At 43.3% G+C, this 27,797-nt stretch overlaps 1 protein-coding gene across 1 annotated transcript in view; it reads left to right on the forward strand.

Annotated features, from left to right (window-relative positions):
* The window catches only part of gmds (GDP-mannose 4,6-dehydratase), a 191,215-nt gene that overhangs the window by 62,857 nt on the left and 100,561 nt on the right, over nucleotides 1–27,797 (forward strand). Inside the window, exons 5-7 of the mRNA XM_074636264.1 lie at nucleotides 2,136–2,328; nucleotides 3,434–3,538; nucleotides 15,616–15,743. Of these exons, the coding sequence (XP_074492365.1) occupies nucleotides 2,136–2,328; nucleotides 3,434–3,538; nucleotides 15,616–15,743 (426 nt within the window). The remainder of the gene's footprint in view (nucleotides 1–2,135; nucleotides 2,329–3,433; nucleotides 3,539–15,615; nucleotides 15,744–27,797) is intronic.

Below are 27,797 nucleotides of genomic sequence, written 5' to 3' on the forward strand. Positions count from 1 at the left end.
CTGTGCATGTGTGTGTGTGTCAGTGCATGTGTGCGTATGGACTCTGAGTGGAATAGAGGCCCAGTGTTCTTCGGCCCCGGCTTTAAATAAGGGGTCTTTATCTGGCCGAGTGCACAGCGCCGGCGTGGAAGCACTAAAGGGCTGAAGCGTTTCCTCCGTACAGACGTGGCTCATGCCGCTCGCTCCAGGTGTGGTGACCACTAACCAGCACGGCTTTTAACCGTCACGCCTGATTTGGAGCCTGAAGCCGTCCTGGCACTCATGCAAGCACACAGTCGCGCACGCCGTCACACACACTCACATACAGTCGTGCACGCGCACATCCATTTCTAATTTAAACTTAATTTCCCCCCAAGTGTTCATTAAGTTCCCTCCCTTCTTGGCCCTCAGCAGTGGAAACGGGCATTCTGGGAGTTGGAGTATTTAGTTTGAGTTATGAGCTTTCTGATCGGCTCTGATGGACTCCAGAAACAACACGTTCTCCAATTACGGTCTGCATCATTGTCACCACCTTCCTTCTTTTATGTCCCATATTGGTGACTCTGTGTGACATGTGCAGCGACCTTGTGAAGTTGGTCGAGGTATTCACTATACTTCAGCAATACCCTTCATTATTTACATGTTGATGATTTAAAAGAGTGAAAACTTGAGACTTCACAGGCAAAACAGTCATAATACTGGACCCTGATTGGCTGACATGTCAATACCAGTAGCACCTTTAAATATAAATATGTCTGACCTTGAACTTTCAGAGCAAATGCAGCAAACCAGATTTAAAGGATTTTAGTAAACTTTGAGTTAATTGAACCACTAAAGATAAAGTCCATTTGTGATGTGTTGCATATGACTAAGAAGTTGGTGTGAAACTAGGCATAGTGGTTTTGAAAATTCATCAGCGATAAATTGCATCATTAAAACCTGTCAAAGGGCTGTCAAAGTTAACACGATAATAACTCATTAATGCAAGTACATTTTAATCCCACTAATTTCTTTAACGCAATAACACAACTTGCGATTTTTAGGTTGTAGCGGGCTCAGTTTTAAAGCTAGAGTCAAGTTACTGGTATCATATGAAAACATATGAAACTAAAAAACCTAAGTAATCCACTGGACCAACTAGCTTGTCGAGAGGGAGCCTAAAAAACACTCACCATATGCTAAATTTTGGTGAGGAAAAACTGACATGGTCATTTTCAAAGGGGTCCCTTGACCTCTGACCTCAAGATATGTGAATGAAAATGGGTTCTATGGGTACCCTCAAGTCTCCCCTTTACAGACATGCCCACTGACAGCTGTTGTTGCCTGTTGGGCTTCAGTTTGCCATGTTATGATTTGAGCATATTTTATATGCCAAATACAGTACCTCTGAGGGTTTCTGGACAATATTTGTCATTGTTTTGTGTTGTTAACTGATTTCCAATAATACATTTACACATACATTTGCATAAAGCAAGCACATTTCCCCACTCCCGTGTTGATAAGAGTATTAAATACTTGACAAATCTCCCTTTAAGGTACATTTTGAACAGATAAAAAATGTGATTAATTTGCAATTAATCAGGATTAACTATGGACAATCATGAGATTGATCGTGATTAAATATTTTAATTGATTGACAGCCTTTATTAAAATGCATCAAAACAAATTGTAACATCGTCCATAGCAGAGGTATTTTAAAATCGTTTGGGCCAAGTCAGTCAAGGCAAATCACATCTTCAAACCAATTTTTTATTTTTTTTTACATATCTAAAACCAAGTACATTCTGTGCTCTAGCCTAATAAGTAACTATGTAAACTGTGGCAACGCCTGACAGTCGGACTGTGGTATTATTATTTTTTGTTCCAGGATTTCCCCAGTTCTAGAGCTGAATGCTTTCAAGTTCTGAGCAGTCTTAAATCAAATCAAGTCTCAAATTCTCATTTTTGTTACTTTGGTATCAAAAGAAGTAGTCCAAATCTTTAATCTCAAGTTTTATCTTTTTTTCTGAATACTTTAACAATACCCTCCAACAGTGGTTTATTGTTGAATAGTATGAATCCTTTACAGAATTATTATTAATGAATAGAGGACATTTTCCTATCAAGATCCCTTAATAATTCCTCCATCTCCGTTTCTCTCTCTCCCTCTGTCTCAGATCTCCTTCGAGTTGGCCGAGTACACTGCAAACGTGGACGGCGTTGGCACGCTCCGACTCTTGGATGCTGTGAAGACGTGCGGTCTGACCAACAGCGTCAAATTCTACCAGGCCTCCACCAGTGAGCTGTACGGCAAAGTTCAGGAGATCCCTCAGACGGAAACTACGCCCTTCTACCCTCGCTCACCTTACGGTAATACATGCAGTGTACTGTAGATCCATGTGGAAACACACACACACACACGCACGCACGCACGCACACACGCACGCACACACGCACACACACACACGGATTACCTAACATTTTCTACCTTGCGCCATTCGTCAAACCATTGCGTATGGCCATGTAAGGGCATACAAACGCAGATTGCTTGATATCTCTTGTGAATATGTGTGTGTGTGCGTGTGTATGTGAGTAAGTGAAATAGAGGGGGGCTTCAGTGCTCAGGCAGCATTTGAGCTCTCCACACACCTCGAGGCCAGAGCGTCTGACTGAAGACTGGAGTGGCTCTCACTTTAACAAAGACACCTTTATATCCACAGCACTCAGCACTCACTTTCAACATACGCTGACACACACACACACACACACACACACACACTTACACACACGGGCAGGCTGTACACGTGTGTGAGTGATCAGGTTTCATGTTCTCTGTTGTCTAAATGCTCTCCTCGCTGACACTTTCCCCATCTGTCAGCACTCAATCTGAGGCTGCATGGGAGGCGCATACCATCACGAGGAGGGCTGCTCCTCTATTAATTAGACTCTGGATAGGAGGGAGGCGGGGGGTTGCCGTGGCGACCTCTCTTCACCTCCGTGTACATCCTGACCTACGGCTTAATCAACGGGCGCCTCCCTTTCTCCGGTATTCCCCTCATCACAGGAGAAGGGAGGAGGAGGAGGAGGAGGATGGTGAGAGGAGAAGAAGGGAAAACTTTTTGTACAAGCCTGCTTTCGGTCAATCAGCAGGAGTCTGCGGTTCACGTTCCTGACGGTGAAATATGATCAGTGGTACCGCTGTGTTGAACTGTGACATGTAGTGTAGCTACAATGAGAGAAGAGAGGATCAGTGTGTCTCTCTCTGCTTACATTGTCACTCTGTCAGACTGAACCGTGCTAATAGCTGCGTGAAAGTTGAAGTTGTTGATTGAGTGAATAAAAGCATCATGTGAGTGTGAAGTCTGCTTGTGCACTCCGAGGAACGTTGGTGGATCAGTGGGTTTTGTGTGAAGTGATATCTCCTCACTTTTTCTGGCACTAATATGTTCCTGTCTCCCTCCACGTCTGCTCTCAGGTGCCGCGAAGCTCTACGCCTACTGGATCGTGGTGAACTTTCGAGAGGCCTACAACTTGTTCTCCGTCAACGGGATCCTCTTTAACCACGAGAGCCCGAGGAGAGGTGAGCTCGCAGCACGACGTGCATCCTGCTGTTCAGTGTCGCCACAAAGTTGTGGTTGTTTTGTTGTTTTTGTCCTAACGTGGAAATGAGATTGTTGCAGCATCTGATAGTAATGGAGGAGAAGACGAGAGTATGCGCTACTTGAAGAGCGTTATTAAAGGTCACACTAGGGTTGAGCAATGTTTTCATTTAACTGATAACATTGGCTCTTTGTATTACATTATTCCCGTGTGCTATATATTGTTTGTAATGATCAGGCAGGAGATGGAAAAGAGTAGAACACACAGAATATAACTTGAACGTAATAATTCCTCTTACAAATACATGAAACAAATAAAGATCAAAATCCTGCCCATATGCTATTAATCATAAAAGGATATTCAAGGTTTAGATTTTTTTAAATACATACAGTAACTTGCCTTAGAGGCATAAAGATCTCTCAAAACTCTGTCCTCAAGTTACCATTTTATTCCTCAATTCCTCATTTGCATATTTCGGTAAACAAACCATCATTCGTCATTTTACAGTATAGTAAGTAAGGAATCATCACCATGGTCGGTCCGAATTCCATACTAACATGTTATTTAGTGCGCTAAAACAGTATGTTTGGTATTTAGTATGTCCGAAACCTTTGTATGAAACCAATAGTATACTAATATAATATAATATAATATAATATAATATAATATAATATAATAGCATACTATTTCTGGTGAAATATTACAGTAAGCAAACGCTGGACATTACGGTGGCATAGATATCCCACAATGCAATGCGGTAGTGACGACGTTCATAACAGACGTTGACGGTCAGCTCTGTAACATCAATAACACTTCAATTTAGCTGTAAGTGTAAGATTTCACTTTGTTAGGTGTGCTAATTTTTTTTAATTAGTTCAGACTTTATGATTCTCACAAATCATGGTTTGGCTACATGAGGTTAGCACGGGTTACCATGGTTACCCGTCTCCAACCGGCAAGGAGGCTCTCGGGAAGTGACGACGTATATTACTGCTCAGTGCGTCCAAAAAGATGCATACTACTGTTTATTCACACAAAAGTAAATTGAATGACGGTACACATATTGGGTATGTAGTGCATAGTATGGGATTTTGGACGCAGCTCATTACACTGATCTGTTATTTCATATACACCTTATATGTTAAATGAATACAAAAGCATATTCAATCATAAAATCAAATCTAACTCTGAAGCAACAACATCAAATCACTTTCTGCATATAAAGTTGAATCCTGGCATACAATCAAAACAGTTAAAAGCACCACTGAAGCACCATTATTGTCATAATTTAACATTTTGATTATGACTTATGATTCATGTAGATAATTCCCTCAACTGTGGTGTTTCTTTATTAGATTTGCTAATTGAAGAACAATTTTGCCAATTAGGAATGAATATATCATATCATACAGGACAGGTTTTTAAAATAAAAAAATGACATCACTTCCCCTGAGAGCAACAGGCTGAACCCCCAATAAAGCAGTAAAACAGAAGGTAAACCATTGTTGGAGTGTGTACAAGTATTCAATTACATGCTCCATATAATGCCATATCCATTTATTGGTGGAGCCAGGTTTCTCATAACTACTTGACACTCATTCTGACACATAGCGAGTGAGCTGTGGTCGCATTTTTTAATATGCGCTCTGAGCCCCGAGGGTCGCAGGCGCTGGTTTAACCCGATTTACACGCCACCGCGACCCAAAATGAATACCACATGACTGCAGCCCCGGCGCTGCGCTCAGGTCAGCCGCTCAGGTGTTTATGATTTATCCCCTAATGAAGGACCCGGCCACGACCCCGGCCGAGGTCAGGGGTCAGCCAGTAAACCCTAATGGGTTACCACAGATAGATAGGTGTGGGAACCAGTGCAGTTTACAGCCAGCTCAGCAAAGATGGTGATAGAGGTCTTGTAATGGAGAATTAGTAGACAGAGTCATTCTGGGAATGATGCGGACAAATGGGTTGGATGACAGGAGGAGTGATGGATATATGTAGTGCTGATCAACAGAAAATTTATCTAAAACAACAATAATAATTGGTTAATCGGTCGGGTCATCTATCAAGCAAAACGGCCACACATTCTCTGTTTCCAGCCTCTTAAGTGAATTGAATATTTTTGAGTTTTGGACAGTTGGTCAGACAAACTATCATCATTATTGATCATGAAAATAATCATTATTTGCAGCTCTAGAGATAAACAAACTGGCTGGAACTGTGAAATCAGAGATGCTTGGGTCCTTTTCCACGCGTACACACAATGACCTTATAAGGGCAAAGCTCTGTGCTCGCTCAATAACAAGTCCTTAGCCTTTTGGTCCTTGGTCAGCTCTTTCCCATCTCTCTCCGACTCTGCTTCTATCTTTCCACTCTTTCTTCACACACTCCTTCCCTCTTTCTTCCTCTCTCTCGCTTCACTCCATGTCTTCATCCTCCTTTTTCCACAGTCAGCATTTCTGCAGCGGGCCGTTGGGTTTGCTCCCGCCACTTCTATTCTCAGAGTTACGGCTGTTGTTGCTCATAAAGCAGGAACGCCGTGCTGCGCTGTGATGTGGCCAGATGTCCCACTGCTGCTGCCTTGCACAACCCAGTGTGGCGCTTGTGTTGGCTGGACTGGCCAGTGTTTACCCAGGCCCCCGGGGCCCGCCGTGACCCCGCCGCTGCCGCACCAAGGGGGCGTTTGGCCGTGCACTTCGCCACCCACAGGAGGGCTTTAGAGGGGTGGAGTCGATGCTTTGAGCTGTAAAACGCTCCCATGGCACATTCTGTCATTGTTAGTGTGTCAGGTTGTACTTTACATTACACAGCGTACTGATCCACGTACTGATCCAACATTACTTCACTCTTGGCCATAGGCCTTTTTCACTGAAGACGTTTTGACGTGTCAGAGTAGGAGATGCGCCGGTGTAAATAACAAAATGGATGGATGGCTGAATTCCATTTTGCTGCCTTGACTCTTCATTTTTTTAAGTTATATACAACATTGGGGGATTGTTCAACAAGAAACTGAAATGGTGATTCCAGTGACATCTCAAAAAAGGGAAACATGAACTAAACGTTAACCTTGCTGTTTATAATGTTTCTTGAATTTAACGTTATTGATGGTGTCTCTGGTGTCAATGACTCAAAGTGTGTTAATGATCATTTTTGTCACACCTTGCATAATTTTTGAATGTCTCTGTATTTTACAAAATAGATGTAAATGGATCAAGACCAATTTCTTTTATATTAACCTTCAAAATAATACATTAAAGGGGATAGATGTAAGAATCTGAAATTGCTTGTTAACAGTGACACCTGTGGCCGTTTAGTCAACGACCGTCAGCGTCCTGTTGATCGCGCTTGTGCTCGCACTCGAAGACGCGAGCGAGCAATCGGTCAAAACAGTGAGGCGAAACACAAGAGACTGAACATGATTGACGGGCATCATGTTGATTAACTTTAGCAACATTAGCCAGCTAAAAACACAATATCACTGTATATTTCACAGTCTTGGCAGTAATGTTAGCTAACCTGTCCAATAGGAATTTTCCCTGCTCGGGGTCCGTTTTGAAACCCAAAACCAATCCAAGGTCCCTCCATGAGTCGAAGGCCCGGCCGATGTTGATCCTAGTTTCCCCCCCCGACGTCGGTCCCATTCCTGTTTTGCAAGACAGGCTTCACTAGATATAACTTTGTTTTTTTCGTGCTTCTTTGGAGTTTGTGTTGGAGTCTGAGTTGTGGTGGGGGCTGATCGTTTGTTGGCGTTAGTGGATTCCATTTCTAACCGCGATCGCTCATGACGTCAGATCCGCTGGATTTTCCCAGAAAAAAACAGCCCACATTCTTCACATTAAAAGCAGTCTACAGGCTGAGAGAGGAAACCCAGAAAGTCGTGGAAGGTCTAATTTTTTAGGTTAGGTTACAACCTGTTCACACATTGGCAATAAAAAAAGCATTGACGTAGCATAAACGTGTAAAAACTTACATACAGTCCCTTTAAACATCATTGTACAAGTATACTTTATAATGTTAGGGTATAGTGTGGTAATAGGACACAATATAGATCTTTCGGGAGAAAAAAATGAACTGAATTCAAGTTAGAAAATAAACAAGAACTCAGCAGTTATGACGATGGCAACCCAGGTAAAGATAAAACTTGCGCCAATAGAACTCAAACCTTCTCAACAGCAAAAAGTACACCAAAAACTCTAAAATATATAAAATAAAAATCAATGAAATCACACTACTAGCTGCTCTCCAAGTGATTTCGGTAAATGACTCACCAGACCAATGACAATGACATCACTCAAGAATCTAGTAAAACATTCCGCAGATCACCAGAGCCAGAGGGATTTTCATTTCTTCTCTGTTCTCAGCCACACCCGGAACATATCTGTTCTGTATTTGTGTCCCTACGTGTGTTAACACAGAGATAAAGGGTTATTTAGTACCTGTGTGCTGCCCCTCCTGTTCTTTTACGCACCACTTGTGCCTCTGGATAATTAGTCACTAATGAGGGAGGAAGTCCATGATGTCAGCGTCAGTGGCACTGACATCACCACCCCCCTCCCACACACAGGAAGAGCTGTGATGTCATTGTCCCTATGTGCCAGTGGCTGTGTGTGCCTGAAACAAATAGATGTTTGCCTTTATGGGGAAGTTTTTCCCTCACAGAGTCTTACTCCAGTAGCGTCTGCCAAAGTGACCTACCAGTGGCCAATCATCTCTGTGGCGCAGTGTGGCGTGGTGTGGTGTGTCACATAGGACGGTGTAGTGGCTGCTGGGAATGGCTGAAGAGGGAAGTACGAAGCTGAACACCAGTTTCCCCTCAGACTTACTGTCCCTGTGAAGGATTCAACAAGGGGCTCTGTCTCCTAAAGCGCCCAGGATGACTTAATCCCAGCAGGAATGCGCTTCTGGTTTCTATTAACAGTTCTCGTAAACACCTGAGCGTTCAACCAATAAACAGCCGACCTCCATTGTTCTGAGGCGAAAAAGGTCGGAATCGGACAGTCGGGAAGAAGAAAATATCCCGGTGGAAATCCAGCGTGAAGCAAAGCAAACAGAAGCCTGCATCTGCCGGCCGGTTCACACCGCGGCTAGCTCCTTTCTGGTTAGCTTAGCTGTTAGCCATAACAAACAGCCCTCAGACTGACTCTGAAGAGAGGGATTAGCGTTAGCAGGGGCGCTAAATAGACTCCATATTGCTTTGACACATGAGACAGTGCAGTACACCACAGTGATCAGCAGTGAAACCTGTGCAAATAACCAGTTCATATATTTATTTGGTCACCGTATTCAACAAACAAAGCACCTCAAAAATCTAATTTTGACAATAAAAGACAAAACCCAAGTTTAATATATAGTTATTAGCCGTGTGTTGATCTAAGGCTGTGCAGTAAATCAGTGCAGTAATATGTTTTGTGTGTGTATCCACCGTTGCTGCTACTGACCAGCTCCAGTTGTAGGCTAATCCCCTGGTTTATTTGGGGAAGTCCCATCCATCTCTCCACCCTGAGAGCTCTGTGGTTCACGCTTGGCAGTATAGAATAATATACTGTTATGTTAGGAGAGAAGACCGGTTAGCATTGGGGAAGTTAGAATAGCACTGCCAAAGTCAATGCTGCCCCCTCACACATACAGCCACTGAGCCGCTACATGCCTCGGCTTCATCTTTCTGCTTTCGTTGAGGCGGAGCCCAAAAGGTCAGATCGCATGATAGATTTGTAAGAGGATATGTTTTCCATTTACCGGAGAGGTTATTTTCTGAGGAAATCTTCAAATAGGAATGACTCGGTCATGGGGGCGTCGGGGGGATTTGGAATGATCTCCGTAAGAAGGAACTCGGCACGGAGCGAGCGCTTTTTCGGTCTTTCGTTTCGCCGGGTGTTGATGAGAAAAGGTTGAATGAGAACAGTCTAAACATCAGCTGAACTGTGGCCAGGTGAAGAGCGGAGTCTGACGCCTCAGAGCAGAGCTGACGACAGAGTTCTCTCCTTCAACACTTTCCACCACGTTGTGTCACGTGGCCAAAAAAGGTGCTTCCTTCTGCCTCAGACTACGTCGGTTTCAGACATGTCACGTGATCGTTGAGGTTTCTACCTTCACTCATCCCCATCGCCGCCCTCAAATCTTGTGTTTGTTGTCCCAGATCACCATGGCACCCAAGAATCTTGTTGACTGAGTGCTCGCTTTGAGCGGCGCTAATTGCACAGTGAGTTGAGAGCTCCCTGTCGCCTCTCTCAACCTTTGCCAGTTCCACTCAGAGGACAATCGAACCCAAAAATGTCTCTCTGAGACCATTTGATTTAGTCAAACTACGGGATGCTGCTAGACACAATTACGTCTTTGTTTTTGATACTAGGGTGAAACAGTTGGAGGTGGTGTGTCGTTGTTGGAGCTCAAGAAAAACATGTATCATCTACTCCCCTCTCTTACTCCACACCCTCCTTTTCTTTCCCCACACCCTGTGCCGTCCATCCGTTTTGTTGCATCACACCCAATTTAAAAAAAAAGTCTTTGTCTTCACAACCCTCCAGCCCCATTCCAACCCTCCTCGCATCACATTTTTTTCTCTCTCGGCACCCTCCCCGTCAGTCGAGTCGGCTCAGAACGAGGGCAGCAGTCTGTCAGGTGTGAATAGACACTGTGTTGGCGGAGCAAGGCGCATGACCTCTCTTGGATGCAATGCAAATATTCTCCCTTTGTCGAGGCTCCACAGATCAGTCAGAATGTGAATTGTGCAATAACGGCGATGGCAGACACTGACAGGTCTTTGGCCTGGGTGGAATTTGGCCAATCCCCGACGAGGGGAAGATTCCTCCTGCAGAATCACTCAGTGCTCCTGCAAATCAGGTATTTTGTCCATAACTCAGTATAGATAAAGGAGATGAGATGAGTACACGTTTGATGTAAACAGCTACAGCTGTGGGGGTGGAGGTGGAAATTAAAGTGTTGCATTTTCCACTTCAAATCTACCACAAAGCCTTTCACTCCCCTAGGCTGTTGGTCAAAGACAGAGTGGAATTATGGGATTTGCAGTTCTGGTTGAATTCCAAAACAGGTGTGAAAACCCTGTGTCGAGGTAACCTAAGGGTTTCTGTTACACCTCTATGGCAATCAAAATGAAGTCTTGGCTATTTTTTTTTCTTTACCAGCTTCAGAACGTGGCCAGTTCAGACAAGCTCGCGACAGAAATGACTCAACTGCGAAATATCTGGAAAATACTTTGGAATGAGTCTTTGTGTTTTAAGAAAAGTAGGCGATCCGCCGTCCTATTTTTGGAATGTGGCTCATTAAAGCAGTCTGGGGTTACCGAGTCATTCCACATTTTTATTAAGAAAAGGGAGAACTTGGTAAAATCCTGCAAATCACCTTGGAACAGATTTACGTGGTAATGAAAAACACGCGCCAGGTCTAAAGTTGGAACAGGAGACTTGGCTGAGGAAGGAAGTAGATGTTCTACCTGTGCAAATGTAACATTAAAGATCAACTTGATAAATGTTCAACATGATTCAAGACTTGAATCTACTCCATTTTTCCAGAGCTAATGTGCCATTGGGCCGAGCCATGACCACATATTATGTCTTCAAAATAAATGTTACAGACGAGTGATTTGAATAAATCACACCGCGGTTGAATCTCAATTAGCAAACGCACATAAATATGCTCCCAGACGGTAATATAGATGAGTGTGAGTCAGACATCTTGGGGTCTGAGAGCATACAGTAAGGGCTGGGCCGTCACACGGTTTGAAGACAGACTTCATAAGTCACCTTTCTTTAGCAGCGTGGTTCTAACAACAGAATCAGTTGAGTAACCGAGGCCAGTCCAGCCAAAATCCCCTCGAAACCCACAGTCCCCTCCCTGACTCCCCCACACTCGAGCCCCCAGCTGACAGCTCCCGTCCCCATCCTGTCTGGGCCCACATGGCCTGGCTCTGGATGGGAGTCATCTCCGCACATTTCTCCTCCTCCTCCTTTTTTTCTCCCCATAGTTCAGCCCAGCTGTGCCAACGAAGCCCGTGTGTTACGTTTTTCCTGTCGCTTCTCTGGCCAAAAAAATGAAAAGGAATGATGGAAAAAAAAGAAAAGCAACGGTTAAGTGAGAATGAGAGAGAGAGAGAGAAAGAGATTGAGTGTCCATTTCTGGCACGGGTTTTGCTGTCTGCTCAGTTTTCACGGCCCATGGTTTTATTAGACTTTCCGCCGGGCCGTGGGCAAGGTTAAACGGCCACCGCTGCCCCGTTTTGGGCTCGAAACCTCCCGTTAGCCCCCTTCGACTCCACTCGCCTCCTCCTCCTGGCTGTCCTGCGGTGCCGCTGCCAGTAAAGGAAACACATTAACACCCGGGCCAGTAACAGAGCAGGCTTTGTCCACAGCCAGGCAGGCCGGTCCATTAGGCCCACGCTCTGGTCCACACACCGCACCAATTAGAGCAGGCAGGGAGCAGAGCCACTCCAAACATAGGTGTGAGCTTTACAAGGAGACTACAGGTGTGCTTGGGGGGAAATAATGGACTTTATTACTCATTGGGTGTACTGTGCTACACTGTATCCCTCTGCCACCTTTTTTAAGAGCAAACTCGGCCCTGCAGAGTTTTGACAACCTGTGTTTAACCTGCAAACTTGAGTTTCCCTTGGATATGTTGGATCAAATCAAACTCCTTCGTTCCAATTTACAGCAGTTACCAATCTGGGCTCTTGTTACATTGCCTTACCCCCCTGGGACCTAATATACGATATACTGTAGAGAGCTGCAACTAATGAAAATTTCATTATTTGTGTAATCTATCGATTATTTGATTCATCTTTTTTTTTCTAGAAATGTAAAAACCAGTAGTGGGAATTAGGGCTGTCATGATATCAGATTGTCCCTACACGATTATCGTGGCCGAAAGAATTCTCGATAATATTATCGCGATATCTATAGAAGATTAAAAAAAATGTATCTTTAACTTTGTTCATAGTGCATTTTGTCTATTTTTTTTGGCAAATGAATTAGACTCACATGTGTTTGGGGAGTTGGGGGAGGGAGACAAAGTGAGAACGGAAAGAAACAAATGATTTAAGAGGCACTGGATTATTTACACCATATTATCATATGTGTATTATTAACATGATATCAATATTACATTTAAAAAATATCACCGTCAATACAGGTACATCGCAACACCCCTAGTGGGAATAGTCCATCACAAGTTTCCATTATAGAATTGCGTGCTTCTCAGACCAATAGTCGAAAAAACCCAAATATTTAATTTACAATTATATGAAATAGAGAAACAATGGAAAACGCAAAGCAAACAGTGGGTCTCAAGTTGCAGCCTCAAAGACACATGCAGAACAAAAAAGAACGCTTTAAAGAGCAGTTGCAATGTTAAAATGTTTAAAGCAGCAAATACTGAAATATGAGAGGGTAACCCATCAAATTATTCTCTCTTTAGCTTGATAAAAGAGTTAACTGATTATTTAAAAAGCATTCCAATAATTTAGATTGCATTAAAAGAACAGTTAAAGTCAAACGTGCAGAGTCTTGAATTTCTCAACAACTGCTTTTGAACTCATCATAACAAACTAAACTAGAATAATAGAATTTGTCTCTTATTTTCTCCAAAATTAGAAAACCAAATAACATAGTAATTTACAGGAAACTTTCAAGAACTTATTATGAAATGACTCGTATAATAACTGTATGTGACCACTACTTTCAGTTGCAGCATATATGTTTTAGATGTTGTGTTGTCAAATCTATCAGCTGTTTTGACTCGGCCAATCAGAAATGAGAACCAAAGCTGTTTGTTTTCTAGTTTGGATTAAAACCGAACTGGTAGAATGTTTGCAGAACCTCATTGTCTATTTAAGTTACTGAACTGAAGATATCTTGAATTTTAGTCCCTAACGTGGGTCAAGATCCAAAAACACTGTATCTTTCATCATGGCATCTTTTCATTAGACCCTCCTTGCATGGTTTGAAAACCCATGTCTTTAAAACTTCAACACCCCCAGATTGTAACACAGGCTTCCCGTTAAAAAGCCCATGCTAAGATAACCCTGGTGACATCACAAGGGGTGATTTTCTTTAGAAAGTTCCACCACAGAAAACATGATTCAACTGTTTCTGTCTGAGTATTCATTCCCCTTGACTGGATAACTGATGTTAATGTGTCAAATCTGTGGAGTTCCCCTTTTAAAGTAGTTGTCGATTAAGTTTCTGTCCACTGACTAATTGCTTAATCGTCTGAATATCAGGTATATGACGTGTTCATAGCTGTATGGTAAATAAATATCCCTCAGCCTGCTGATATGGATGAGAGCAAAGCTGACAATCATGTATGTGTCAGTGGCAGATGAATAATGGTTGACTGTTGTGAGGGGGAGCAGTGGTGCCTGCTAGAACAGATGACATGCCAGGTTAGAGAAGGGCCCCGGGGCCACGTGAGACGATCATGCAAAGACAGGACAGGTCTGACATCGGAGGGGGTTTTCCATCCACAATTTATCTACGCTCTGTAGGCGCATGCTATTTCCTAATAAACTTGTCAATAATATGGATTCACCGAATTCTGAATAATAGAAGGATTTGTTTAAGTTTTTAATCCAAAGTAAGTCTGTAGACTGGCCAGAGCCTTATTTAAACTTTCTTAAACTCCTGCTCAACATGGCGACAAAGCAGCGTTGACACAGGGGCCATGTGACCCGCCACCAACACACAACACGCTGTATTTACTCAAATAAGCGTGTCTTAACCTTCTCCGGTCTGTTTTTGCTCAGCCTGCCCAGCGCTGTCGCTCTCCTATGAAATAATTACTACAAATTTGGTGCATTCGCATGATTGGGTTCATGGGATTTTCCTGCGTCTAAATGGAAGCTCTGCTCCATGTCAGGGCAACAGTGATACAGTGTCGAGACAGGGCCGCGGCATTATGGACTGGTTGGGGCGATGCAGGGCTAAAAGGCAACATTCATCTCAGACAGGACGAGTTTTAAAAAAACGGCTCTTAAGAGGTCTCCAAAAGGTTCAGGCAAGGTTGTGGGAGATTTATGTACAGCGGAGATGTTGTGTGCGCTAAAAATAGCCGACGCTTTGATGCAAGCTTCAAGCTTTCCTTTGAAATCAGACTTTCACATATCCCCACATATCTGCCATTTGAACACAAGACAGACGAGTCCTAAACTCCTCAAGCTCTAATAAGCTGTTTCCACTCAGATGGTGGCATTATTAGACGTGACACACTAATATTTAGTGTTGATTTCCATCACTATAATGCTGTGTTTGGGTTGGAGGACTGGTGCATTTATTCGCAGGCAACTCTGCGGCATCTTTCCCGCCGCAGCAGGAACAGAGAACATGACACCGGCTCTCGGTGTCCCGCCAAAAGCACCCAAAAACTTGTCTAAACCTTCTTCACAGAAATAGTCATTAGGAGCTCATTTCAACTCCCGCAGATAATATCGCCACGTGTGTCGGCTCAGGAATGAGGAGCACCGCTGAGCGATCTGGCAAATGAATCGGCCTGTCGATGTGGTGATTCTGAATTGGACGCCGCGCAGGCACAGCCAGGGTGGTCCCCGTTTGGTTGTCATTTTTTTTTTTTTTTTCTGTGGCACTTCCCTGTTGCTTTTTTTGGTGTAGACAGACTGATGCTCTGAGATTTGTTTTGGCACCCGGCCCAGATTTGACACTGAAACAGTGAATTAGAGAGGAAAATGAGAGAGGAGGAATCTAAAAGGATCTAGCGGCTGAAATGTGAGGTGGTAACGAATCGATTTGACTCGGGGGTGGCTTCTTGCTTGAGCTTTTTGCTTTGGCTAAAGAGGAGCTGGAGCAGTAGTAGAGGTTTGGAAGGCTGTCTGTCTGTGTGTGTGTGTGGTGATAGTGTGATGTACAAGTTTGGTAGGGATCTATAAACGCTTCCATGAGGAGGCCTTGATTTCACTTATCTGCTCTTTGTTTCTAACAATCCGTGTTTGTGTGTGTTGGACCGAGCTAAACTTCTGTAATATTTATATCCTGTGTTAACTGTGATTGAATCCATACGATGCCAATAAAGCATTCTTTAATGTATGTGTTTTAGGTTCAAACTTTGTGACGCGTAAAATCAGCCGCTCTGTGGCAAAGATTCACCTCGGCCAACTGGAGAACTTCAGCCTGGGCAACCTGGACTCCAAGAGGGATTGGGGCCACGCCAAAGACTATGTGGAGGTAAAACACACACACAACCATAACCGCACACAAGGCCCGGGGAAACAGACACAAACTGTGTGCGTGCACTGCTTCAGAGTTGAACAGGGTTCAGACGTGCACATAGCATTAACGGGGCATGTTTTCCCAGATCGTTTGAGGCCGCAATATGCGATCTGCATGAAGCCTCCTATGATTCTCTGCCAAAAGAGAAACAGAGATAGAGAAAGAAAGAAAGGGGGGGAGCGGGAGGAGAGGGAAAGAGGGGGCTTCACGCTGCGAGGCCACAGACTGCACTCTGGTTTCCCACAACTCACCCATGTCCCAGATCCCTTTAGGCCCCCATCGCCATTCCCCCGAACGCCCGCAGAAGAAAGAGAGATATTAAGGGAACGCTGCGTCCTGGGGACGATGACAGAAATATGGTGTTTGTGTTAACGTGATGGTGCCAGCAGCAAGCAGAGAAAGGAGTGGGGAGATGAAACGAACAGTGGGGTCGCCACGTCCAGGAGCAGACGCGGCTTTCTGAATGTGTTTTTCCCCCTTCATGCATGTGTGTGTGTGTGTGTGTAAGGAAGCGCACATTCCTGCGTGTGTGTGTCAAAGTGTGTGATAGGTTAAGGTTGGTGTGTGTGTGGCTGTCGAGATGAAAGACTCGACGGGTTGCCATGTCTGACAGCAGACCCCTCGCAGCGGACCGTGTTATTATTAGGAGGTGATGGTGGCGGGGGGCGCTCTTTGAGATGGGAGTGGGGGTGAGGAGGTTACGGCGAGGGGAACCTCGGTTTAACTGCAGATCGCAGCGTGGGGTCACTGCATCAGAGCAGGGCGGTGGCGAAGCGGCTCACGCTGTTAATGCGGGTCGCGGAGGCGAAGATGGCGTCAGTGACTTGGTCACCGCCTGATACGGGAAGACTTAACATCAGTCATATTCGATTATAACCGCACTGAATAATATTTGCCTCCTGCGGTAGGAAGTCTGACTGGAATTGGGATTGATGAGATGGAAAGACAAAGTTTGTTTTGGGAAAATAATCTGTTTTTGGGATGGTACACAAACGGATTCACATCTGACAAAATAAATGATGTATCGATGTGATCTTGGAAGTAAACATTTATTTTTCTCAGACAGATGTGAGGTGACAGGAAGGGGGGGCACTTGTAAATGGAGTTGACTTAACGCCAAATGCAAATTTTAGAGGCAGCAAAAGTGCACACAAAGTCAATGGAAAAACCCACTAAAGGCATGCCCATGTGAGCTGATAATGTTTCCACCACAGTTTACACTCATCCTGTAGCTGTATGACTTCATGAACATACAGAACCAAGAGGATGAAGGTGTGAGCTGTCACACAGAGACACATGGACAGCACGTCGCTAGCTAGCTACAGCTAATCTTTGTACAGTCCCTGTTTTGGGCAGTGTTGCCAGATTGGACTGGTTTCTGCCTAGTCCAATCTGTGATTGAGCTGGAAACTGATCTGATCTGCAACACTGTTTGTGAGGAATAAACATGGACTGCTCAAACAGTCCAGCAGTCACTTTGGCGGGAATGAAGTGAGGGAAAAATCTGCTTCACGTTGAATGTGAACATGTCTTTTGTGTGATTGGCATTGAACTCTCCTCGATGAATTATGAGTGCAAATAATTGGTAGAAAGAAACCTCCTTCTTTGATGAAAAGGTAAATGTACAAATCACGAGACTGAGCTTCCTGATTGCAACTGAAGTGTTCAAAATGAGCTCTGACTTGTACCTCTGTCTTCTTCATCCCAGCAGCCACTGAGGCTCAGACAGTAGGGACTGTAGTATAGTAATGTTGCTATTTTGAGAAATACTGATGTTGTCATTAAAAACAACATTTTAAATGACAGTTTACGGTGAGGAAAAACCTTCCAGAAACTCCACTTAGCTCCTATGTGAAACAACAAGACTGGTTCTTCTTCTTGAAGTAAAATTCTGGTTGTTGGGTCAGCATCCAGCATCCTGTTATGTTAGTCTGACTGACCAGTTGTGTACTTATGTGATGTACGTGCAACCCTGTGTCGTTGCATTTGTGCGTGTGTGTGCACTCGCCTGTCCAGGGCACCCTGGCTTGAGACGCCCCAGGTTTCCTGTGGGAACGGCCGACATTCCACTTCTGGTGAATCAGGCACCTCCTCGCCGTGCGTCTCCAGTTTCGGAAAAGGCGGATTTCGGGAAGCCAAACAGAAGCCCGAGGTGCTGAGGGGAACTGATGTAGAGGAGGAGGAGGAGGGGGGGGAAGATGAAGGCAGGAGGGAAACAGACGCGTGTTTGTGGGAAGTTTGTACATTATGCATAAATGGACCATCTCTCCCGCTGAAAGTTTGCCCCGCCCTGCAGACCATCAAAGGCCAGCGACTGTCACCACGACCCCCCTCTCTCTCTCTCCGCCTCACTTTGAAATATCTGTCCAGCCAGCGTCAGCAGCACTGTGTTGCCATGGCGAAGCCAAACAACTGGCAATTTGTAAACAGAACCATGTGTGTCTGCTTTAGGCTGACAACTGCTTTTCCTCCCTCTCTACCGCTCCCTCTCCTCACCCCACCCAGGACAGGGAAATTGCTTGTAATTGGCTGTGGATGGATTGCGGGTGGCAGGAGGGGCGTGCTGTGTGTCTGCTCTAACGACGTCTGAAGGCGTGCGGCTGGCTGGGCATCGTCTCGGCCGGGTATCGGGTGTCTGTCCCAGGCAGGCAGACAGACCTGGAGCTGCCCGGCTACTCTCAATGGAGTCCTTTTATTATTATTATGGTATATTATGGAATAGACGCCGGGAGCTGAACGCTTTAAAATGGGCAGATAAAATGATTTAAATCCTCCTGATCTCATTTTCCTCAAAAGGGGGTTAAGCTTTGGAGTTTTGGTGATGGTGTTTGAAACATTTGGCTGCCCCCTTTTTTTTTTTGAGTGCGGTTTTCTGGGGTTCGGCAATACAGAACAAATTTCGGAATTGTGAGCATGCCGTGGAGAAAAGGAAACCCACAGCAATCACTCACTAAAGACTCTATTAGAGCAGATGAAGATGAGTCGTCCATCTCTACCATCTTTACCTCCCTACTCCCTCCTCTCCTCTCAGCCTGTGCCCCCATCCTAAGTGCCCATGGTGGTTACAGCTGTTTGGAGCCCCCCTCCTTCTGACTACAAAGATCCATTTCCTGTTTCAGAGAAGAGGGCTGGCTGGGAGGGAGCAGGAGCAGAAGTCAGCCTGGTGCTTTTGGCCCTCTCTCCCCCCTCGGGCTCCATTCTGCTGGCTCACTTTCTCTCTGTCTTATCATCTGTTTCCTCTCACACCTTTTTTTATTCTTCATGTTCCCCCCACCGCTTAACCTTTTTTACTTTTTGATGTTTTGTTCTCCTGAAAAGCTGCGTCACTACACCAGAGCTCCACCAAACTGTCGCTCCCTCTTGTCCGGCTCTCGAGCCGTTACCACCCAGTTACCACCCTCTGACGTCTAATAACCAGCTCTTATTTCTCCCCCGACTGGAGCTGGCGTTGCTGTTCTCGCTGCCGTAGCGCACCAGAAACCGTTGCCAGATGAGATGTGTCTGACCCGCTGACACACACAGTCCTAACAACCCCCTCCTCCTCGCTCGTGTCTTGTTCGCGTATTTATTTTGAAAATATAATTACCTGTGAAATTCTGGGCCTTTGGAAGGTGTTTCCTTGCAGTCTTCAGGTGTGTGTGTGTGTGTGTGTGTGTGTGTGTGTGTGTGTGTGTGTGTGTGTGTGTGTGTGTGTGTGTGTGTGTGTGTGTGTGTGTGTGTGTGTGTGTGTGTGTGTGTGTGTGTGTGTGTGTGTGGCGGTTTAGCTGTCTGATTCCTGGCATTGTGTGGAGGCAGCGAGGTGACAGGACGGCCCTGATGGTGTAATTTTTCACCTCCCTTTATTTTTCTTATCCGTTTTTTTTTTTTTTTTTTTACTGCCGCAGCTGCCTCTCCGTGCAGTAATGGTTACAGATGAGGCTAATTAGCCAATCACAGCGCAGATCAGGGCCAATCACAGATGATTGATGAGAGCGCCGGGCCATTCATCACATGTTTTTGGCCTTGGAGGTGACAGCGGGGGCAGGCTCCAGGACTCGGTACAGTAAACTAGACATGTAACGTCTACATTCTCCACTTCTTGCTGAGGCGCTCACTCAGCACGCAAAAGGAGCTCATTATCTTTCTAAAAGACGTTTTGACGGGACGATAGACCTGATGGACACTAGATGTTTGGCTGTGGAGATCAGACATAAGACGTGTTTTATGGGGGGTGTTGGCTAGTTAAAGGTTAGTTAGTTAAAGGTAAAAGGTTAAGGAGATAAGAGATTGAAGGTACATCAGAAGAAATCCAGGTATTCTACTAATTTAAAGAGGCAATATTTAATTCAGTACATTTAACTTAAGTGGCCACAACCAAGCTGATATAATTTGCAGATACTGACCGTACAGTTCCCACCAGGGCTGTAAGTAACGGTTATTTCCATTATTGATTAAGCTGTTAATTATCTTCTTGAGTGATGGATGTCAGTTTCCCAGAGTCCACGGTGACTTCTCAAATGTCTTGTTTTGTCAGACCAGCAGTCCAAAGACCAAGGAGACCAGCAAATATTCACATTGGAGAAGCTACAACCAGAGAGTTTTGGCATTTTTTGCTGGAAAAAAAAAAGACTTATCAAAATCGTTTCTGATTTAATTTTCTATCGTTCAACAGATTGATTAATTGACGAATTATTGCAGCTCTGGTTCCAACATAACATAGCCACAGTAATAAATAACAACACACTCCATAAGCTAAATATCTATCATTATCATCAACTTCATATAGCAGATATCACATAGGCTCTGTTCAGACCTGGCATTAACATGCGTCCTCGGTGATCCGATCACAACTTTTGGATCCGCAGGGTCTCACTGCGCTCCTCAGGTGAATATACAGGCAGATACAAGCCTCGCGGCATGGAAACAGCTTCTGTGCACTACTGTATCCTGTCTGTACAACTGTATTTTATTAAAATATATCTTATTTATAGGCTACATATCTACAGACTATCAGACTAAGCATTGGAAGTGCATTATTATCATACTGTCGGAGATGTTTCAGTGTTTTTGTTCCGGTGCTCTAGACGGAGCTGACACCCACCTGCTCGCCCGCTCACTCTCTTACACGCTCTCAACCCCGGCTGTGAAGTTCTGTACGCCACCGTTGCCTAGCAAAGGCAGTGGTCCCCTGGGACAATAACCTTTTATTTTGATGTTAATCAAATTTACCCAAATTCATGAATATGTAAGATATTACTACTGACATCCATGTAATATTACGTCACAACGTCTACTGTACTAGGCATGTGTTTACTACGTGTCTACTTGCATATAGAGCGGGGAAGTGAGATCCGAGATCACAAGTGGTCACCCAAGACGCATGCGGAGACGTATTCTAATGCCGGGTGTGAACAGACGTACTTAAAGCTGTCCACTTGTCATTGGATCACTCAGGAAGCATGTTAATACCAGGTCTGAACAGGGCCATATAGACATAACGATAGTATCATGTCCATGAGTATTAGGAGTTTAAAGGCTCACTGGTGCACTTTGACGTGTTGTAGAGGACAATGTCCCCTTGCTGTGTGTGTGTGTGTTATATGCGTGCCTGGATCTTTACAGCAGTGATTCAGAGAGCTGATAAATACCTCTGCCTGCTCTGTAAGGTTTTAATAAACACAGCTGGAGTGGTAAAGAGCTAAAATGGGAGCTAATAGGGCAGAGGAGAGGGCGCGTAAGGTTTCATCACCAAAAACCTCCCCCCACCTATCCCCCTCAACCACTGCTGCCCCAACACAACCACCCTGGCATAATCATAATGTCATCTCTTGAGCTCTGTGTGAGTGAGTGTGTTTGTGTGCTCTGCAGGGGGGTGTAGGGGAGGGGGGAGTGTAGATCATTCAGTGAGAGAGAGACTGTGACAGAAGCTGCCGTCATGTTGACCTGGCATCCCACACAAGCAGGATGAGTAAACGACAGCAGCTGTGTGCGTGCACGTGTATGTATTTCTGTGTGTGTGTGTGTGTGTGTGTGTGTGTGTGTGTGTGTGTGTTAGTGCTGGTTTTATGACGTTAATTGCAGGTGAAATTCGACCCATGGTCTTAACAGCAGCTTAATAAACTGGGGTTTGCCCCCCTGTGGCTCAGAGCAATAAAATCTCACTGAACCTCCAGCAACCACACACATACACACACACACACACACACACACACACACACACACACACACACACACACACACACACACACACACACACACACACACACACACACACACACACACACACACACACACACACACACACACACACACACGCACGTTTATAGAACATGATGGCTGAACATAATGAAAACATGAATGACTGATAAAGGATATCTGATCCCAGGTCTGGAGACTTTAATTGGTTCATGGAGCCTCTAAAATCAACCGTAGACATTTCTTACAGCGGTTCTCAGGAGTAATGGCTTGTTTTTTAAGGATTCTAAATTAAAATGGATTATAGATTATAGATAACAGTGTTGATGCTCATCATCTCTGGGATTTCATGTAATGAAAGTAATAAAATCCTTAAGACGCACAGACGTCTACTGTAAAAAATACCAGGATTTTTTTTAAAAGGAACGGATGAGTTTGAATCTGTTACGTTCTCATGCCTCCAGAAGTTGTTGTGTTTTGCATCAAGAAGACGATGATTACCTTCCTGTAAGGAGAACAGCAGAGAATATCTGGTGATGTAAAGTCAAGAGACAAATGGGAAGAAATTAGCTATACCATTTTGGTCCAGATTCGATCGAAGGAAATAAAAACCTGCAAAAAGGATAATTCAGTATCATATAGGACTATTTCATCTTACATTTTCTTATCAAAGACACATTTTCTAGTGTCAAGCACCTGCAAGTTTTTTCTTCTCTACTCTTAAGCACCAATAGTGTTCGTAGTGGGATGATTTTAGTGGTAGTTTCATTATATCTAATCAAGGTGGTTACATCATTGGCAAATTTTTATTTTTTTGGTACAAGCAAGTTTCTATTGGTTAGAGAGTATTTAGTATAATATATAATATTAAGTTTGTTTTTAAAAAAACAATTTAGAAGTCAGTTTTCAACTAAAGTTCCCTTTTTAAACTGGAATATCTGTGTGTTTTACACAACTTTATAGACTCATTTTGTATGTTGTGACTGTTTGTGGGGTTTCATGGTTTTGTAAAGTAAATTGCTTATTTATGTCTGCATTACGTCTCCTTCTGCATATTTGAATGTAGGCCATCAACACACATGTGGGCTGAGGTTTTGCAATGAAACTTAGTTGTGTTGTTGTTGATTATGGCATGAGACACAGACACACACGTAGACTGAAGGGAGTTGCACTTGGATAAACAGACAGGAAAGACACGTGGGAGGTTAGATATGAAGATAAGAATAACGAATTAGGTGAGATACTTAAAATAGATCCCCAGGGAGGCACTCTTGCCCCATCGGAGTCCAAATCCTAAATCACCAGACATGGGGTGAGTATTTACTGTGGCATGATACCAGAGGGCCAGAGAGAGAGAGGTTCAGGGGGAGTCACAGAGCAGCGATACTGAGAGGATTTTCACAGTCCAGATAATTTAGAGCTGTGGGAAGATAAATGGAGGACGGTTGTGTAAAAGTGACTCCCTCTCGCTGCTCTAACAATAGAGGAACAGATAACAGACAGATCCATGACAGCAGAGATTCTAGGGTTACTGCATTTGTGAAGAGGCCATGGTGAGGTTTACAGCTTTACAGGCTGAAACCTAACCCAGGAGCAGTCCTCATTTTTGGGGTGAGATTCAGGGGTTTTCAGGGAACGGCTTTCTTTTTTTTCCTCTCTGTTCCTGTTCTGTTAATGTCTTTCTCACCCCTCTGTTACTTCCCAGTCAGTGTTGGCCGAACAGCTCGGGGTGATTGGCTGTAAGAGTTGGATCGTAGCTGGAATACAGTTTGTAAAGGGAATGATAGGATTACTGGAGGCTGGAAGTCCTGTGTCCTGTGCCGTACAAAAGTAAAACTAAATTATTTCTATTTTTTGTCATGTTCTACCGAAATGACCTGTTTTAGACAATAAAATATTATAAATATAACACACTTGGTAAAACCTCAGCTTATTTGTACCTTGATGGGTATCAAGTTTATACAGCACCATTAATTCATGTTTGAGCCTCAGTGACTCAGCCTTCAACTGAACAAAACAACAACAACTGCAGTTTTAAGTCTTAAAGAGGCAAAAAATAAATAGACAGAGCACCAAAATGCAGAGTTTTAGATTGATTTCAAATGTACAAAAGTTCATGTTGTGACTGTACTGTGACTTTGAATCATTTATTGATTGGTGAAGGTTTGTGTTCGCTTGTTTTGGGAGACCAAACCTCCTCATCCATACTAATCCTAAAGAACCATCTCCATATCTGTTCCTGTAAAAATGATACCAGAAAGCTCTAAATAATCTTCTAAATAAAGGAGGAACTTTTATTATTAGCTGTTACATCACTATTTCTTGCCAAAGCGTCACCACAGTTTTGTCTTTAGTTTGGACAGATCAATATTTTGAACAATTTTAAATATATTATTACTTTTGCTTTTTCGTATGCACTCCAGTCTGAGAATTGTCATTGAAACCTAATGTGAGCAATTGTTTTTTCCAAGTTCAGAATGAACTTTCGATCTCATCTGTTGAGCCAACATGAATTCCTTGAAAAATAAAAATGTGAACATCTACATTGTCACGATCTGGGCATCTGGTGATACAATTGAAAGCTCCAGGACAGCTGCTAAACATATTTTTCTTTCTCTTGTTAGCTATACGAGATGTGTTGTGTTTCTATCATCCAGTCGCTGTTCTCTCCGTGTTTTGGTTTTCATTCTTGGACGCAGTGTTAAACGTTTTGAGTCATGTCTCTAACTTAATAATCCTTGTTTTACTTGCTTCATCTGCACAAAGCCAATCTTATTGTTCGGTGTTTGTGGCCCTTTTGGCTTACTGTCCCTGAAATGAAGCGACTAGCACAACTCATTATCCCTTTGTGCAGGAGTAGGCAGTGAAGATGATTAAATTTGACACGAGTAATGACTTTATTTTCCGGTTTCAAGGCCGTTTCACTCCATAAAACATTGGAAGTCGAAATGTACAATAATACTGTACCAAAATAATCTTCCTCCTCCAGGTTAAGGACGACTTTTGGAAGTTGTAATGTAAATGTGTGTCAGATTTAATAAGGTTTTATTGCCGTGTTGGTGGTGAGTGCAAATCATTTTTAAATGATTGGAATCAGAGACCTGTAATAAATTTAGAGTGGGCACGCCAATGACTTTTTCTGCCTGATGGAGGCGAAAACACCCAAGTGGTGCTTGTCTTTGCCTTTTAGTGAGGATGTCTGTCCAGCTGGACGACTCTGCAATGAGGAACGTCTTTCTGTAGGTCTTTTTTTAAAAGAGAGAGGAAAAGTTGGGACTCTTTCATGTTGGCAAGAACTTTCTGGACGTATTAGAACTTTAACTTTGCAGTACATGCTTGTCCCTGTATATTTTATTGCCTTAATATGAAGAATATATCTTTATGATGGTGAAAACAAGAGAAATGATTGTACTACTGAGCTTTAATGGTACTCCAGAATAGTCAGTGGTTTTTTCCAAGTTTGTATCTTGTGTGTTTGTGTGTGTGTGTGTGTGCGCTCTAGCAGCAGCAGCAGCAGCAGCAGCAGCAGCAGCTGGCTGTCTCTCTCAGAGTGACAGGCCTAAGCTCTCCCCTGCTGAGTTGAGGATGAAAGCAGATGCTCTCCTCCTTCTTCTCGTGATCTGTTTTTCTCTCCTTTCTCCTCGCCGCCCTTGTGTAACCAGAGTCATCAGCTTTCATATGAAGGCCGCAGGATAAGTTTGCACCCCGGAGTCCCACAGAAAGCAAAGACGCACATACGAACATTGACATGCCGACAGTTAATACAGAGGCACCGGTATAGAGAAGGAAAATACAGATGCACAGATATACTGTATGAAGATATGGACATTATTCATAAAAGGCAGGAAATCCCAAAGCCAAAGTCAATTGTAATACAGCACTCTATAGTCTCCATATAGAATTTTTCATGTCATAAACAAAACAGCACAGTCGCAAAGCAGTTTGTTAAATAGTCACGAAATTGAATGTAATGATTCGTGTACATAGACACAAATTTCAAATTTTTTTTGTGATGGTCAGCACGAAATCAATTCGTAAGTAATCCACATAATTGATGGCTGGAGCGGAAATGTACACATTGTTGTTGGACATTTGTAGGAAAACGCACAAAAAATATGTTGTTGAAAGTGATGCTGAGGGTCACGAAAAAAAAGGATATTTATGTCTACGTACATGAATCAATTAGATTCGATGTCATGACTATTTTACAAACTGCTGTGAGACTGTGTTGAACAATAAGATCCAAACATAAAAAAAAAAGAAATATACAAAATATTTCCATCCTCCCAAATGCAACCCCCACCTCCCCATCAGGCTGCAACAAAACAAAGACAATATAATAGAGTGACATAAGAGCCAACTGTTGACTTGTGTGTATTTGTTTTGAAAACCAAGAAGAGGAATATGAGCCAATAACGGTTCTTAATAACAATGAATATGTACTTATGTTTCTCCTTATGGGAATTCATCCATGTTTTGTGCTGTTAAGAAATCTTAACAGTCTTCGTGCTAGAAACTGAGCTGATTCCTCACCAAATCTGAACCAGTGCTTTTTAAAAATGTCCCTTACTTTTGCCAGGAAAACAGTTTTTTTACTGATACTCTTTTCCACCCCAATACCTTAGTTTAAATGGTACTTGCATGTTTTTATACAAACATGTTTCTTCATTCATCAAACTAAGTCAAATTTCTCCCATATATCAGTGTATTAACACAGAGAAGCTGAATAAGAACTCAATCTAAGTACATACAGTCAGTAAATTGGGAACTATCTGATCACAGAACGGGTAAACTAAGCTGACAGTCTGCCCAAATATGTAATGACAGCTTTTGGTATTTTCTATAGTTGGTGGTGCAAATACCCAAAGCTATATTCAGTAAATAAAGGCTGAGGTTGCCAGTGATTGTGCAATATTTTTCACAGCATCAATGCTTTATTGTTGTAAACATGCTAACAGCGCTGTAGTTATGTGGCTTATTTCAGTCATCTCGATATAAAACAGGAAACAAAGGCCATAGAGTGTGTTATTCAGTGCGGCCGCAGTGTTGTCCTGCGGTTTGTTTGACAGGTTCGGTTGGTGACGGGTGTGTGTGTGTGTGTGTGGGGTGAAACCCCCTACAGTATACCTCCCACCTGGACAGAGGGAGCAGAGCAGGAGGGGGTGAAGGAGCAGGAGGGGAAATGGATGGCTGGTAGGTGGTGGGAGGGCTCAGTACCCTGTTGGGGGTTTAACAGGTCGGGGCAGCTGGGGGTGATGAGTAGCGGTGTGGGAAAAATATTTGTAAAGAATAACTTGATATTTTTCGATGCAGCTTGCATGTAGGTGAAGTTATGTCGCAACCCATTCTTTACAAAACGCCTGAAATTTTCCCTCCAAATTCAACCCTTACGTTTCCTTCCTGTTAGCTATTATTGCTTGTCAAAAAGCAAGACATATTTTTATTCAAGACTACTCCAATCTTCTTTATTTATTTTGCATTACATTATTTTGCTTTATGCTATTTGTTTCTTGAATCAACAGTTGTTTCTCACTCTATTGACATTCTTTACCGGTAACAACTTGTTTCATTCATTTGCTATATATTATTACTTTTTTGTTTTGTTTATATTAAGGCTGTCAATTAAATTAAAATGTTTAATTCATTTAATTGATTAATGTGATTTAATCGCATGATTGTCCATAGTTAATTGCAATTAAAAAGTGTTTAATACTCTTATAAACATTGCAGTGGGCAAATATGCGTTCTTTATGCTAATGTGTGTACATATTTATTATTTGAGATCAATTAACAAAACAAAACAATGACAAATATTGTCCAGAAACCGTCACAGGT

The sequence above is a fragment of the Sebastes fasciatus genome, chromosome 5 (genome assembly GCF_043250625.1).
Source record: "Sebastes fasciatus isolate fSebFas1 chromosome 5, fSebFas1.pri, whole genome shotgun sequence".
Classification (NCBI taxonomy): Eukaryota; Metazoa; Chordata; class Actinopteri; order Perciformes; family Sebastidae; genus Sebastes; species Sebastes fasciatus.